The sequence below is a fragment of the Carcharodon carcharias genome, chromosome 7, assembly GCF_017639515.1.
Source record: "Carcharodon carcharias isolate sCarCar2 chromosome 7, sCarCar2.pri, whole genome shotgun sequence".
NCBI classification, from domain to species: Eukaryota; Metazoa; Chordata; class Chondrichthyes; order Lamniformes; family Lamnidae; genus Carcharodon; species Carcharodon carcharias.
Genome location: NC_054473.1, coordinates 133,622,654 through 133,639,929, shown reverse-complemented (window position 1 = coordinate 133,639,929; position 17,276 = coordinate 133,622,654). Strand labels below are relative to the sequence as shown.

Here is a 17,276-nt window from a genome sequence, read left to right as displayed (position 1 = left end):
CTATCTGAAAACTCTCTCATGTTCTAGAACTCTTCCCCTTGAACCCCTTTATTTTGCTATCTCTCATTCTCTCTTCAAAAGCCTCATTGAAACCTACCTCTTCAAGCACACTCTCAGTCACCTATCCTAACTCTTTTCTCACAGCTCTGAAATGACAATTAATTTATGGAAAGTTCCTTGAGATGTTTTTTTTTAATCTTTCTTTTGAGTGTCCATCAAGGTAAGGGGGAATAACATACTTTACATGTCAAGAAATGACATCATATATACCACAGCCAGATTCAGAATCAAGCTTATACGCCAAGAGTATGCCTCAGCCCCATGACAGAACAGCACCCTCTACAGTAGCAATATGACATTTTCTCATTTCCTAAATCAACCAGCTTTCCACCATCTCTGACTAATTTTGCCCATAGGGCCCTTATCATCATCGCACTGGGATGGAAGGAAGTTGGGATGGCGGTGGCGGGGGGTGTATGTGTGTGTGGGTGTGTGTGTGTGGGGGTGTGTGTGTGTGTGTGTGGGTGTGTGTGTGTGGGTGTGTGTGTGTCGTGGGTGGGTGGGGGCGGTGGAATTAAGTGCAGGTCCAGATGTGAAAGACAAATTTCCAACTCACTGCGTCATCTTTTATTCCTTGACATATTTTACCACATTAAATATGAGTAATTGTTTTACACGTTACCAGAATTCAATTAAACTTTCAACAGAAATGAAGCAATTGGCAATGTTGATCAACAATGTAATCTCGTCATCTCAAACAGAATGGGACTGATAAAAATATCTGAACATTGACAACTAGGGAAATGTTTTTGAAACAACGTTGATATGAAAAGATTTAGAAATCCCTGAACAAAGAATGTACAGTTTTCTTTGTATGTGGCTATCTTATGTGCTTGTTGAATGATGAGTATATTTTTCCTGTTTCTGTAGGTCTGGATTGATGCAGCAACTCAGATCTTCTATTCCCTTGGTGCTGGTTTTGGAGTTATAATTGCATTTGCCAGTTATAACAAGTTTGATAACAACTGCTATCGGTAAGGCTCTCAAAATACTTGCTCTGTGGATAAAGTTTCCAGTTTCTCCTTGATATGTGCACTGTATATTTCTTCCTCTTTGGTTCTTTCTTTATTTTTCACTTGCATAATCTGAATTTATAACATTCTGGCCGCTCAGCCAAGGTTTGAAAACTGAATGAATACCAATCTGTGGACACATGCTGGTATGTCCAAAGTTTGTTTTTTTTTTCCACTTTATATACTCAACTGTTAAATTGTGCACATTAATCATTTTGAAGAATTGTGAAATTTCTCTCATTCAGTTTGTGAAACTCAAAATAAAAACACATAAATCATTACAACTGTGAAGAAAACAAAGTGAAATATCGGTAAGAGTTTGTGTATGTGTTTGAATATGAATACAACAGTAGCAGGTCAGGTATAGTTTCTCCTTCACATTTGCGTCAGTTCATATGTGTTCATATGTATGTGCATATTAACAGATACTATCCCCTCCCCACCTTCAAAAGTGAGTTTGTTCATAATCCTTAAAGCATGGTCACAGTATTTGTTATTGTGACTGTTTTGTGACATTTTAGTTCACTTAACAATGAAAGGATCATACATAGGTCAAAAACTTAAATACTTTTAATGTGTAAATACTTTAGCTTTGTTTTTTTGTTCAAAATTTACTTGTTCCCTGTTGATTTACAAATGATCCAGACAGTTGAATTCAATCTGATTGTGCCTGGCGCAGGACCTTTGGCTGTCACTGTTAGCTGATTGAGGCGTACAATGTCCCTGGCGAATATCAGTACTCCCTTTCTATTTCATTGCTACACTCTGCAAAATCATCTTGTGCAAAAATTGCTGCAGAGAGTTCATTCATTACACTAACTTAAATTTATGGGGGCACCGGGTTGAAAGGCTACCTTGCTGCAAAAGGAAAATCCAACTTATTATGCCTTTGTAACCTAGGCTTGAAGGGTAATGTGTACAATGACCTTTTTTCATGGCCTTTTTTCAACAAATTGCAAATTAAATTCTAAGCACCCAATATTTTTCATTCATTTCATTCTATGCCTTTTAATGAACATACATAGAGCTTCAGAAGCTGCCCATCTCAGAAAATCCATGCTTTTTATTTAATTGTAATCCGTAATGTGCTTTTTGGCAACAACTTGTAGTATCAGCTGTGTGCTGGAGCTATATCTCCAAATTTGCCTTAATGACATTATAGTCAAATGCACATCCAAACCAACAGATGATACAGGACAATGGTACTTATCCTGGCAGCTATGAATATTTTGCATGATTCCATCATACTATAACATGAAATGAAAAAGTTCTTTTTTACATCACGGTAACACTGCAGTTCCAGGTAACCTAAACATCATCTGGTTTGCCTCAGTGCTACCGATCCTGCACCATTAACTCCTGTGTCCCCCGAGGATCTACCCTTGATCCCCACCTGTTTCTCATCATCATCCATTTCAACATGTATGCTGACAACACCGAGTTCTACCTCACCACCAGCCTCTCTTGGTGCTTCTGCTGTTTCTAAGTTCCCAGGCTGCTTGTCTGACATGCAGTGCTAGATGAGCAGAAATTACTTCCAACTAAATTACTGGGATGACTGAAGCCATCATTTGTGGTCCTCACCACAAACCCCGTTTCCAAGTCTCAATTCTATCCCTCTTCCCGGCAACAGCCTGAAGCTGAAGCAAAGTGTTCACAACCATGGTGTCACATTTGACCCCAAGATGAGCTTCTGACCACATATCCGAGTCATCACTAATACCACCTAGTTCCATCTCCAGAACAATGCTGACTCCATGCCTGACTGAGCCTATCTACTGTTGAAACCCTCATCTGTGCCTTTGCTACCTGTAGACTTGACATTCAGTGCAATCATGGCTGACCTCCCTCGATCTGCCCCTGTAGACTTGAGGTCATTCAAAACTCTGCTGTCTGTGTCTTAATTCACACCAGGCTTCATTCATCCATTACCCCTGTGCTATAGTGGCTCCTGGTTAAATAATGCCTCAATTTTAAAATTTCCATCTGAGTTTTAAAATCCCTCCATGGCCTGGCTCCCTCTATCTTAGTAACTCCTCCAGCGCTACTGCCCTCCCAGGTTATCTGGATTCCTACAATTCTAGGTGTTTGAGTATCCCTAATTTTAATCACTCCACAGTTGGTGGCTATGCCTTCACATGCCAAGGCTCTAAGCTCTGAAGTCCCCTTCCTAAACCTCTTTACCTCTCTCCTTCTTTAAGATACACCTTAAAATCTATCTCTTTGACCAAGCTTTAGCTCATCTGCCATAGTATCTCCTTATGTGGCTCGATGTCAAATTTTGTTTGTAAGCACTCCTGTGAAGCACCTTGGCACATTTTACTGCATTTAATATTTGTTGTATATTGAAATTTAATTTGTTTTGAATGTATCCTGGTTCAGATTTTATTAAATAACTGAGGTACTCTGTTGTGAATATATATCACACACTTTTGTTTGTCATTGTTATCATTTTAACTATATTTCTAATAAATCATTTGCCTATGGCAAATATATTTTGTAATAGAAGTGAATTTACATGAGTTGTTCCCTCTTCTGTGGACTTTGATCTTCAATTCATCTCGGTTGGTGGTATGTGCGTTATGAAATTTATTCTGAATTAATTGAACCATCTGAGCAAAGTATGAATCTGAAAGTTAAAGTTTAACTAATGTAACACCAAGTCTTGCACATTCCTGTGCAAAAGCTAAGCGTGACTATTTAAAGAAACATAATCTGGAAGTTTTCTCTTTGTGTAGGAAGTTTAATGTAATTTTCCAACAAAAGGAAGTTGGAGGCATCCAGAGTTTTCAGCAAAAATGTAACTTTAAACCAGTGAAGCAGTAAACTGTCTGAGCCATACAAAAGTTAATTTTACAGAACAACTCCAGTCTGGCCATTTTCTGTTCCAGTTATGGACAGGTTTTAAAAATGGTTAGAGATGTTGACCAGTTTTAGGAATGGTTAAAATTGCAACAGGTTTTACAAATGGAACAGTGAAAGATTGATTGAACATTTCTCCTTGACTTTCATTGATTCACCTAATCTTCTTATCAAGGCTCCATTGAGAAATTGAGCCACCTGAAGTAAATACAATTGCTGCACATTTTCAGTTTGTTGATTTCCCAAATACTTTTTGTCTAAACAATATGCAGAAAGGGAACAAAAAATGAGAGAAATTACTGCTGGTTAATTAGCTAATTTAATCCGTCCATTTTTATATGTTTAGCCTTTAGGTTAATAAATGTCATTAACTTCTTCACTGCTTAGAACTATCGTCTAAAATACGATGGTTGCAATGACTGTGCTACAGTAATGCCAGATGTAATTAAAGAGTATCATTGGTGTGATATTATTAGGTGGAATAAGAAAATCATTATAACTTTGAACAAATTTTGTGAATGTTATCTCTCAATGTTAAAAACTGCTTTCTTTAAAATAGGCTGTTTATAATTTTAAAAATACTTGACGATTTCCAGTGACATTGAATGGGGAGGAGTGGGCAAAAACTATTAATGCTATTAATTTTAGTTGGGGTTTCTCCCATTTGTCTCCTCTAACTTCAGTAGAGAACCCAAGAAAATCCTAGAGAACTGGTATAAACAACAGACGATCAGGAGAAATCTTCCCCCTCCCCACTGCCCTTACTCCACCTGGGAAATTGAGCCCTCAAGAATTTACGCTGAAAGGTCAAGGCCATTAAAAAAGCAATTAGCCTCGTTAAGAATGCTGCCCATCCAACCTTAAGGTTGGCCAGCAGGCGAAGAGTCCAAGTGGCCTTCACGTTTTTCAGGAAACATCATCCATGGGTGGGATGAAGTTTCCTGAAGGTTTTATAAAATAATTAAACAAATTTTGCAAACTTCACAAACATGTCCCAGCTCATGTGAAACTGACACTATTTAAATATTTTTTTACTTTACTTATTAAGAAGGTTTATTATCTACTTAATCTTTCCGAGGCAACTCCTGAGCCAGGCCCTGACTCTCCCTCCTCCCCCCGCCCACACAGGTAGCACTGAGCGATACCGACTGCGTGTTATGCTGGGCGGGCTTTAATTGGCCCGCCTATGTAAAATGGCAGCGCGCAACCGATCTCAGGCAGCAATCGGCTTCGCGCCTGCCCCTGCCCACTCCCGCTCAACCTGCCTGCCATAGGAAAAATTCTCCCCAAGGTTGTTGTGAAGGCCCTGATTTTATCCTTGGTTGGGTGATGAGAGAAAGGCCAATACTTTGGTCAGTGAAATGTCTCATTTTTGTGCTACGTGGAAGGGAGGGGGAACTATAGTGTGGTCAATTTTGTTGTCAATGTTTTGTTTAGTATGAGAAGGGATGAATGTTTATGATGCAGTTGCAGTGATTAACTTGATTCCATTACCAGTTCTCACTAACACTGTAACTCTTTCGAGTACAAACACGTTTCCATTTGTTCCTATTCAGATGAAGTTACATTGTTTCATAGTTTGCCATTGTGAGATTTGAACTCTTGATCTTGGGGTTACAAACCCAGTACCATAACCACTTGGCTATTTAGGCCAAGCCCTCACTAACACTGTAACTCTTTCGAGTACAAACCCGTTTCCATCTGTTTCAGATGAAGTTACATTGTTTCATAGTTTGCCATTGTGAGATTTGAGCTCTTGATCTTGGGGTTACAAACCCAGTACCATAACCACTTGGCTATTTAGGCCAAGCCTTTAACCACCCGATGCCTATTTTACATACCGGGATGTTCCATTTGATTTTTAACCACGGCCAATTCCATTCATTTCTACTTCTCATACCTGCCAGCCTTTCACTGTTTGCACATCCTCCAGTCATATGTAACTCTTTCGAGTACAAACCCGTTTCCATCTGTTTCAGATGAAGTTACATAGTTTCATAGTTTGCCATTGTGAGATTTGAACTCTTGATAATCTTTTAAATCTTTTAAATTTGAACTCTTGATAATCTTTTAAATTGTAACTCTTTGGAGTACAAACACGTTTCCATCTGTTTCAGATGAAGTTAGATTGTTTCATAGTTTGCCATTGTGAGATTTGAACTCTTGATACTCTTTTGAGTAAACCTGTTTCCATCTGTTTCAGATGAAGTTACATTGTTTCATAGTTTGCCATTGTGAGATTTGAACTCTTGATACTCTTTTGAGTAAACCTGTTTCCATCTTTTTCAGATGAAGTTACATTGTTTCATAGTTTGCCATTGTGAGATTTGAACTCTTGATCTGGGGGTTACAAACCCAGTACCATAACCACTTGGCTATTTAGGCCAAGCTCTCACTAACACTGTACCACATCTCCAACAGCTCCACACATAATTGGCCAATCAACCAGGGCTTGTCAAGGTATTAAGGTTTATAGTCCAGCTTTCACTCATCTCTCTCTCTGTTTAGAGAATTATGTTGTGATTGGGAGGCAGGATTTGGTATCCTTAGCTGAGGCCTTAAATATCTGCATAGTGTTCTAGGGTTCTTTCCCTTAGTGTCAGGATGAATAATATCAAAGTTTTTCAGAGCAACATTGTGGAAATGCTTACTTGGGGCAGGGAAATAAATCCACAAACTTATGATAAAAACAGCTATCATCAATTGGAATGTCGATAAGCTAGTAAACTAACTCAACCTGGAGAAAACAGATTTTTCCCACTGGATTATGTTTTGGAGAGGACAGGGATTGTTTGTTTTCTCAAGTGGGAGATGACATGGACAACATGTCTTGAACAGGTGAGAAATGCAGATGCCAATGAACCGACATCCATGGGATTAAAAACTGCAGCTTTGGTTAGGATATCTACTGTGTAGTAATTAAGACAAATATCAAGATGACATACAAACTTGATGGGTGGGCAGGTTAAATTACACGTTCAGAAAGCAGAAAGGGGTAATTCTGATGTTTACATTCAAATTTTAATTTTTACAAACCATTTTCACAGCGTCAAGCAAACACTTAACTCTGCTCTTCATAATCAGAACTTAGACATAACTGTGCTGCCACCCTGTGTCTCAGTGGTAAATATACATGCAGACTTTCAGGACCTCAATACTGGCCAAGTGAGAGGCTAAAGCTAACGTTATGTGACAGAAATGTTAACTTTGTTAAGATTAATCATAATGTCACTTACAGGTGCAATTGATGCTATAAGTGAATGTTTATAGTTGTAAAATGGGTTTTCCCACTGACAAAGGCTGACCCAGGAATTTTCAGTGCATTTTAAGATGGAATGTATGACCTACTCTCCACTCCTAATATGTAATAGATAGGGGCATAGGAATTGATAGTGGAAGAAATAATTGACAGGAAATCCACATTAACATAAGATTGCTAACATTTTGAATACTAGTGGAGTCCCTTTGGCTTTTCCCACATGGGAGCAAATGTATTAGTGATGCTGTACACATAGGTATGAGAAGCAACAGCTTATGGAGCATATGAAGATTTTATATATTGGTAGGAGCATGTATTATGGGTGTGATTTGTCTCACAGGATGGCAATGATAAAATAAGTTGACAAATTTAACATCTTCCCAGATGATGACCCCTGACATTGTATACGTAACATCCTGACCATGGCTCGGTTTTCAACTTGGCACTCGAGGTTAAAACTGGCATTGCAATCGGCCACCCATCATAGAAATTGCTTGATCTTCATTTCAGTTGATTTCAATGGAAAGGGAAGAAAGTAGTCAGTTTCTCTAATTGATGGCTGATCTACATCTCCAGTTTGACACACTTGGTGCTAATTTGAAATGCAGATCCCCAAGTGTTTGCTGTAGGTGAAGTGGGGTTGAAGGATCACTCCACATTCTGTTCTTTTTTCATATTTCCATTATAAATTACTATTTGCAAACTTATAATAGAAACTGCCTTTACCCTATGTGAAGGGACTGTGGTGCCATCACTGACAGGTTAGATAATTATAATTTTGACAAGTTCACAAGGTATTTGTGCATTATAAATGCAGACCAAGAAGTCGGCAGTGGAAAACATTGACAGAAGGTGTATGCCCAGATTATTTGTAATATATTGTCAGTGTACTGGCACAGTACACACCCCTGCTTTCTTGTTATCTATTAGCCATTGTGCTTCATGATTATGGGAAGAAAAAAGCATTTGGTCATTCATACTAAATAGAATTGAGTTTCCATAATTTTATTTTTCAAGGGGTAAATATCTGAAAAATTGTAACAACAAGTTTCTATGGACTTTCATATTAAAATGTGATTTCTCTTTTGTTGCCCAGCGATGCTATTCTCACCAGCTCCATCAACTGTGTAACGAGCTTCTTCTCAGGATTTGCGATTTTCTCTGTGTTGGGCTATATGGCATTCAAGCATGGAGTTGATATTTCAGAAGTGGCAACAGATGGTGAGCACTTTATATGGATTTCAATATACATTTTCAGCATCAAAAGCAAAATACTGCAGATTCTGAAAATCTGAAATAAAAACAGGAAATACTGGAAATGCTCAGCAGAACCAGTTCTGGTGAGAGGCCATGATGTAAAACGTTAACCCCATTTCTCTCTTCACGGACGCTGCCAGAGTTTTACCAATATTTTCTGTTTTCATTACGTTTTCAACATGTCCTATTGTCAGCCTACAGACCACTGAAAAGACATAAGCTGTTCTGGGGCTCAGAATAGATTTTTTTTAAGTGAAGATAAAGGTTAGAATACAGATTATGATGTGTATTCAAATAATACAACCTTTATCAAACCATGTGAAAAAAAAAGAGAAAGCAGCTAACATGTTTAATGAACTGTGGATTTTAGGAAAAACACCTATGTCAGTATTTTAATCCAATGGGACAGGATCCCAAGTCAACATTAGTTTCTCAGGAACACTGTATAAAAATGCAGCACTTTGAATAAAAAGTGTATATTTGTTACTCCTGTAAAGTTACACAATGCTTACTGCAAAATGTGAGTGGAAAGCATGACTCTTCTTGCAAAGAAAAAGAAAATCTACTTCCCCAAAATTTCCTTGCTCTTATCTGGATATTTTCCGAGTAGGAGATGTGCACTGTAGGGATGTGCTTCTGTTGCTACATCATAGAAATTAATAATTTTTAAATTACCACCTCGATATCCAAAGCTGCACATGCTGTTATAAATGCCTTTTACCATAGGTCAAGAATAACTTGCAGTCGAATGCCTTTGAGCTTCAACTCAGTATTTGATTCTTGCATGCTCCATCCATTCATAATTGAAAATCTGCAAAAGGTGTAGGGCCCCAATTTGCAAATGTAAGTTGTCTTCCACCACCTTCCGGATGGGAGTGTAGCTTGCCTCTTTTCCAGCTCTCTTCAAAACCGCATGGGTTGGGGATGAAGTGATAGGTGGTGCCATTTTCAACTTGCCACTACCTTGTACCTGAAAATGGGGTGAAAATTGCCCCCAGTCAGTATAAATGCGACCACAATTGTACTTTTCAAATTTATCTTCCAGCCCATTTCCAAATGATTTTGAATAACAAATATAGTTTGTCATGGTATTGAGAAATATTTTCTACTTGAGTTTTTCTTAAAACTTAATTTGAGCTGGAATGATGGAAAAAAGATTGAAAATGTATTTTAAATGATCTGATTTCTTCATCAACAAATTGTGACAGTGAAAGTGACAAAAGAAAGTTGAAGGAGAAATGGGATGTATAAGAATTTAAACTAAGAAAACTTGACACAAATGTATGGCCAAAAATCATGACAAATGAAGTAGGGTTTGTAGATAATGGTGTGCATGGATATCATATTTCTAATGTAGTGTATAGATGTTTTGGAATGAAATTCCATTGCAAATCACAGACGAATTCACAGCTGAATAAGGATCAATCACTGGTGAGAGTAAAAAGAAAGCTGTGAATGCTGGAAATTTGAATCAAAAATCTTATTGTGTGCCAAGTCTACTGTAAATGGACTGGTAGAGCAGCAAAAACCCAGCAAAAATGGCATAAATACAACGGAAAAATGCCCCATTTTAATTCCATTGAGGCCATGGGCTGGATGTTCGTGGATTCTTGGTGACTCCAGGACCTTTAAAAATGGCACTCGGGGCCCAAATCTGTGTTCCCAGCTCCATTTCCAGTGCCCCCAGTTTTTGTCAAGGCGGGATAAGGGTGTGGGCGGTGCAGATTGCATCCCACTCCTGACCTGGCTGCTCTATTGCAGGGATAGGCAAGTCTCATTATGCATTATTGGCTGCGAGCCCAGACATCCATTAGTCTGTTGAAACAGCTGAGTCCAAGAGAAAACATTGCTTGATTGACAGCTTCTCTTAGATCTATTTCTCAATAGCTCAATGTTTATTTACTCAAGATAAAGAGGTGTCAGGTGCTTGCTGTTTCTGCTTTTATAGGGTTGTAATTAAGCAGGTTTTAAAGAAAGTAATGAAATAATAACTTTTTAGAAAGCTTTTTCCAGACATGACGTTGTTTCTATAGGGTTAATTGGTTCTGTAGAATGTGTGCACTGGGTGAATGGGAATGGAAGTTCCATAGATTTGCATGGGGGTGTGTGTGAGGGGCCATGGTGAGTGGGTAGAGTGACATAGGTTTATAGAGAGGGTATGAGGGGCCATGGGGATTGGGTGGCAGGACATATATTGGTATGGGGGCATGAGGGGCCATGGGGGTGGGTGAATAGATATAGGTTGGCGTGGGGATCTGAGGGGCCATGGGGGTGAGTAAAGGGTCATAGGTTGGCATGGAGCATTTGAGGTGCCATGGGTGGGTGTGTGAATACTGGAAATTCCCTTCACACCCCCTCAATACCAACCCCACACACACTCCCCATGGCCCCATCCATGCCAACCCCATAGGGGCCGTGGGGAGTGTGTATGTGGTGGGTGAGGGGGTGTTGGCAGGATGTGAAGGGTGAAGGATAGATGACTATCTTCTGTTTTATTGCTTTTATTACAACTGGGACAAAGTCCCAGGGCATTGAGATGGGCCTTCTAAACAGTCGGCCTCCACACCCAGCAGCCCCTATGATTGTCTCTGCACTGTTTCCATGGTGGTGGGTGCAAATCCATGCAACTGCCCTACTAGCCCCTCCCCTGGAACGAAAATCCTGCCTTTGCAGGCACTTTCTCCTGATGTGGGCATGCCGAGCCAGGAAATTTCCCAACTCCCACTATTCACTTCTAGGATGAAAATCCAACCTTATGCTTTCTAAATAGAACTTGCTAAATGGGTGCCCTGGTTGCGAGGAGGACAAGGATTCTACAGCATCTATGCCATGACCCATGCTTTGGTCTAGTGCGATTCTATAGTGGAAGTCTTAGCTCACAAAATGACCCCCTCTCCTCGCAGTGATAAAAGACCAGGTAAAATGTTCAGACCTCTTGATGTTAGAATAAGCCAACGTGATGCAATATGGGCTTTGATAAGATATTTATAATTTTAAATTCTTCATCAGTTTCCCCAAAAGTGCTCATATCAAATATCATTTAATAGGCTCCTGGAAGAAAATAATTAAGTTAGCTCAAGCCCTTGGTAATTGGCTTACTGTGTAAATGGGAGCAATCTGTTCATCAAAAGTGGTAGGGCCGGTCATCAGACCATAAAATTAACCATCCTCCCCTCCATATTAGGTATTAATACCTCCTCAGAGTTTGATCACGCCAGCCTTTATGCAAATAAGGTCACTTTGACTGAATACAATCTATTATAGCAGTTGTTGTTGACAGTTATTTTTCACAGCTTGAGTGAAAAGATGTAAATTCAGTGAAATAAAGCTTTGCCTTGGCTCCCCCTACTTGTCGAATGTGTATTCATGTCTCATTCATCATTGCTGATCCCTTCATCTGGGGAACACCTTTTGGATTTTTAAATTATGGGAATTGGCCAACTTTGTACAGACAAAATAAGCGATTTTAGAATCTCGTCTTCTGATCAACTCTTTTTCCAACTTGTAATTTTATTTTCAGGTAAAATCACACTTTAGCTTGAAAACTAGAAACAAATGGACTGCAGCAGTTCAAGAAGGCAGCTCGCCACCACCTTCTCAAAGGCATTTAGAGATCAGCAATAAATGCTGCCTTTGCCAGCAGCACTCACATCCCATGAACAAATAGAGAAAAACAATCTTCTATAAAAATGCTGCAGGCAGATTAGATATTATCCATTCATGTTACTGCCCTGACAGTTTCTATTTAGACAGGACCTTTAATGTAAAAAAATTTCCCAAGGTACATCACAGTGTGTAACCAAAAAAATGAATGGTGAGCTAAAGGAGGAGATTTTAGAAGGGTGGCTGAAAGCTTGGTTAGAGCTAGGTTCTTAAGGAGCATCTTAAAAATGGTCAGAAGGTGGAGTTTCAGGAGAGAACTCCAAACCAAGGGTCAAGGCAGCTAAAGGCAAAATCAATAATGGAGTGAAAGATGTGGGGTGCAAAAGAGACCTGAGTCAGAGGAATGGAATTGCTGTAGGATAGGATATGGGCAGCAATGTTTTGGAAAAGCTGAAGTTCACGGAAGGTGGAAGATGGGCGGCTGGAGAGGAAAGCATTGGAAAAATTGGGGCTGCACATAACAAAAGTCGTAGTTAGCAGCAAATGGACTGAGGCAGGGACAGAACCAGTACAAAAGTGCAAGTAGGGAGCAGTGTTGGAGAAGACATGGGGTTGGAAATACAGTTCAGGGTTGAACGGACCACTGAGGTTACAAACCATCTAGTTCAGCATGAGGTGGTGGCTTGGGAAAGGGATGCAATCGGTGGCTAGGAGGCTGAAGGCCAGGACTTTATTGTTCCCAATGTTTATCCAGAGGAAGTTATAGCTCATCCAAAACTGAATGTTGGACAAGCAGTATGACAACCCAAATGCAGCTGAAGGGCTAAGAGAAGTAGTGTCATCTGTGTAGATATAAACATACATATGAAGGCTGACCCCATGTCCCCAGATGACATTGCCAAGGGGCAGCATGTCAGTAAGAAAGAGGAGTTGGCCAAGGATGAATCTTTGGGAAACATCTGAGGTAATGGTGTGGGCAACAGAAATATGAAATTTGGACATTTGTTCAAGAAAGATATTAGGAATAATTTGCAATTTTTTAAAAAAAAATCAGGTTTTCTTTTCTTTTGAGATTGTACTTCAGAACTTCGCTTAACTTTTTTTGTTATTGTAAAACTTACTAGAGTTTCTCATTTTGAACTTCAGTCAGTGTTGCCATCTTTCGGCAAGCCCAAACCTGGACAGCAACCAGGATAAAGACTAAGCAGAAGATGGAATCTTGGGTCAAGTTTTGAAGTTTGTTTTGAGATTGATGAAAATTAATCGAAAACCTTAGTCACCTTAATAGCTATTGTTTGCCAATTAGTGTGGACGAGGGGAAAGAAAACTGGACTTCTATTTATAAAATACAGTAAGTTGCTGGCAGGTTTCTGTTTTAGGAATTTCCAGACAGCCCACTCAGAAACCAGATTACCTAGTTCCAAACTAGTCATTCAGAGAGCAGTGCTATCTTCAATCATTCAAATCGTCGGTATTTGTATACAGGAACTTCTGGCAAGGCTAATAAAGTGTAATTCCTAGAATTATTTGCATAAATCCTAGAATTATTTCATAAATCCTAGAATCATAGAATAAAATTATTATTTAAGAATTATCCTAGAACTATTTTAAAATTATGTGGCACTTTGTTCTTTATAAATGACACATTGTGTAACCTGTGTAATTTTAAAAGCTAATTCAACATGTGCAATTCTGTTTTCAGGTCCAGGCTTAGTCTTTGTTATCTACCCTGAAGCAATCTCAACGCTCCCAGGGTCAACATTTTGGGCAATTATGTTCTTCATAATGCTGCTGACATTGGGGATTGACAGCTCAGTAAGTAAAGCACAATGTTGCATTTTGTTCTTCATCATCCTAAACATTAGTAGTTCATAGAATTACGTAGGGTGGAATTTAATGTAGCCCATCTTGGCAGGACACATGGCAGCTGTGCCCACTTAATCATGGGACAGGTCACGAATTAGTCTTCTGGTGGGGTGGGAGAATCCTCTCACGGTTAAGCTAGAGGTAGGAAGGTGTTGATATGAGAAACTAGTCCGCTTGCAGTGGGATTTCAATTTGGCTCATTAATAAGCCAATTGACACCAATTATCCCTGAGCCCTCTGGAATTTAGGATTAAATGGGAGTCACACAGCTTTCCAGTGCCTCCCAAAGGCTGCCCAGCAAACCCTACTGGGTTTTCCAGCGGCCTACCTAAGGTGTGCCTCTTTGCTAGGCACTCAGTGCTCAATCAAGGGACCCTGAAATAGGGAAGGGAAGGTGCCATTCCCCTTCCCTTGCCTACAGCCCTCCCTTCCACCCCCTTCCATGACCCTCACCTGCAACCCCGATCCCGCCCTCATTTATTTGAGTCCAGGGATCCAATAACAATCCCTGGTGAAGTCCCTGAAGCACAACCAGCATCAGTCACTGCTCCCAGCAATGGAAAGCTGCTGGCCACTGATTGGCTGGTGGGATTTCCATTGCCTGGAGTTCTAAATCCTGGGGAAGGCCCAAGGCTGACTATTTAAGTTTCTGCTTGTGCCTCCCCCAAGGAATCAACACCTTTTTCCCAACCATTCTCTAACTGTTGAGTGAGAACCCCACCACCAGCATTAAAACCAGACCTTGGAATGTACGGCAAGAAACAGGCCATTCAGCCCAACTAGTCTGTGCTCATGTTTATGTTCCATTCAAGTACAACACTTCTCTTAAGAGCAACTGAGTACAACTTGAATATTTAGAAACAAAATGTTGGGATGAAAAAGAAATGTGTTTCTCATGACAATTTCTTCATAACACTCCTGAAAGATGGTGACTGTGAACTGTAGCAATATACTCCAACTCCTGTTGGTTTTAATGGTGTTCACTTTTAGTGATATTAAAACCTAAGAGGTGAATTTTCCACCAGGTTTCCAATCTGTAATACGTCCTGTCCAACTATCACAATGACATGAGCGTAAACTAGGAAAACCATTTGCTCAATTTAAACTCCCCTGACTTCTAATGTCTTGAAAGTTTCATGATAAGTGTGTTGACAAAGTGATAGCTCTTTTATATGCGAGCCTACATATTGCAGTCATAGTCAAAGCAATAACAACTCCTTCTTCAAACATACTTCAGCCATGGACCATGTGAAATCCACTTTTATCCATTGACTTTGCCTATGCCATTTCCTCTCCTAGAGAAAAATGCAAAGTTTTTTTGTCATAAAAGATAAAGAAAAGGAATTCCCTCACTGGGTATGTGTTGTAGCTACATTCATTATCCATGACTAATTGCCTTCCTTGGCAACACTACTCCAGAGTCCAGCGATCATATATTTCATATTTTATTGAATCACTTTAACCCCCATATATCCTCATAACTCCATGTCATTTTAATGAGATATTCATGAAGCTGATTAACTAGAACCTGGAATAATTCAGTGCATGACCAACATAAATTTAGGTTGAGATTAATTAGAATTATGAACAGAGATGTAATTTAGTAACCGAGAAAGCAGCAAAGATCCCAGAAATACACCTAGGAAAGTGAAGTTTTCTTCACGTATTTACCACTTCCAATTTTGAATCTTGATTAAAGCTTATTAAATGTTATACTCAGGTTTTTTTTTAGTTCTGTGTCAATGTTGCAATTTGTCAAATAGTCTATTTATATTTGCACGATGCATTCCACTCATGAGCCTGAATTTTTTGGTCGTCCAGTGCGTGCGATCAACGGGCCCGGGAGCAGACTGGAAATGAATGGCCAACCAGTGTGAAGCAGGCGCTGAAGTGCTCAGCGTTGCTGGGGTGGGAGCGGGCACCAATGACACTGCATGTGCTGGTGAGCGCTTCCAATGAGCTCCCTGAAGGCAGACAGCTGCCCCAGGGAGCTGCAGACCTCCATGGAATAAAGGACACAAACAAAAAAGCTGCAAAGTATGTCCACACGGCACAATCAAGCACCTGAAAGCAAACCTCATAAAACACCAGTCCCCACATATTGCTTTTTATTTTATTTCCCCACGGAGATTTCATCTTGCCCTGGATCAAGGTTCGAGCAAAAATGTGAATGCCGCCTGGGAGAATGGCCTGTCCGCCAACCGTAAATGTGGACGGGCCACGTGAAATTGCTATTGATTGCATCATTAATAGGCGTAATTGCCCACTTAGTTGCCGCTGGGTGCGCTCCCAACTGCCACGCGTACCCGCTGAGTGAAATATCGTGCAAATGCGCGACCATGTATCAGGATCAAATATTCCTAGGTCACACCCTTCATTGCTCCAACCATGTAATTCAATACTAAACTGAGAAGATTACCCACCACATCATCCGTTTGATGTTTTAGACTGTATACCAAATTTAATGGGTAACAGTTAAATCCGACACTAAAAAATAACTTCCTAGTTGGGACACTCACCTGACATTTTCTCGTGCTATTTCACATCTGTTCAGGTCGAACACATGCCCGCCTGTGGGATGTAGAATTCTGGCCATGATTTTCGAACCCTGGATTATGTTTTCCCTGAATTTTCTTTTTCTTACATAGTATTACATAAGATCTACAGCACAGAAACAGATCTTTCAACCCAGCCAGTCCATGCTGGTGTTTATTCTCCACTTGAGCATCCTCCCATCTTTTCTCATCTAAATTTACCATCGTAACCATCTATTCCCTTTTTCCTCATAGGTCTCGAATGAAAACTGATTTAGTTTTGAAAATTATCACAGTTAAATTCATCCAATGTCATACCTATATGTTAGTGGAGTTATTGGAATATGATCCAAAGTAATTTGTTATTCACTTCTGCTTGCTTAAGCCCATGAAATATATTCTTTAACAATTCTGTTGCCGCTCTAGCTGAAATTCAAATGGAAAAATATGAACATAGTAATAAATATTTTTTCTAATTTATATTTTAGGTGCTTATCTAGGCGAAAGATGTCAGTTTTAGGGAATGGAACTATTCTTGTCACCCAGAACAGTGTCAAATATTCCTAGGTCAGACCCTTCAATGCTCCAACCATGTAATTCAATACCAAACTCAGAAGATTACCCACCACATCATCCGTTTGATGTTATAGACTGTATACCAAATTTAATGGTTAACAATTAAATCCAACACTAAAAAGTAACTTCCTCGTTCATGTATCCAGAACACAGTGACTTGTTGGACATGGAGGGTGGTAAATTGCTTTTGGTCTATTTTGAGTCTGATGTGGAAGCCATCCTCTTACCAGAAAGGCTGAGATTGGT

General features: G+C 39.7%; 1 protein-coding gene across 1 annotated transcript in view; it reads left to right on the top strand.

The window, feature by feature from the left end:
• Nucleotides 1–17,276, top strand: part of slc6a2 (solute carrier family 6 member 2) — a 143,723-nt gene that overhangs the window by 89,769 nt on the left and 36,678 nt on the right. Inside the window, exons 6-8 of the mRNA XM_041191297.1 lie at nt 931–1,034; nt 8,291–8,415; nt 13,757–13,869. Of these exons, the coding sequence (XP_041047231.1) occupies nt 931–1,034; nt 8,291–8,415; nt 13,757–13,869 (342 nt within the window). The remainder of the gene's footprint in view (nt 1–930; nt 1,035–8,290; nt 8,416–13,756; nt 13,870–17,276) is intronic.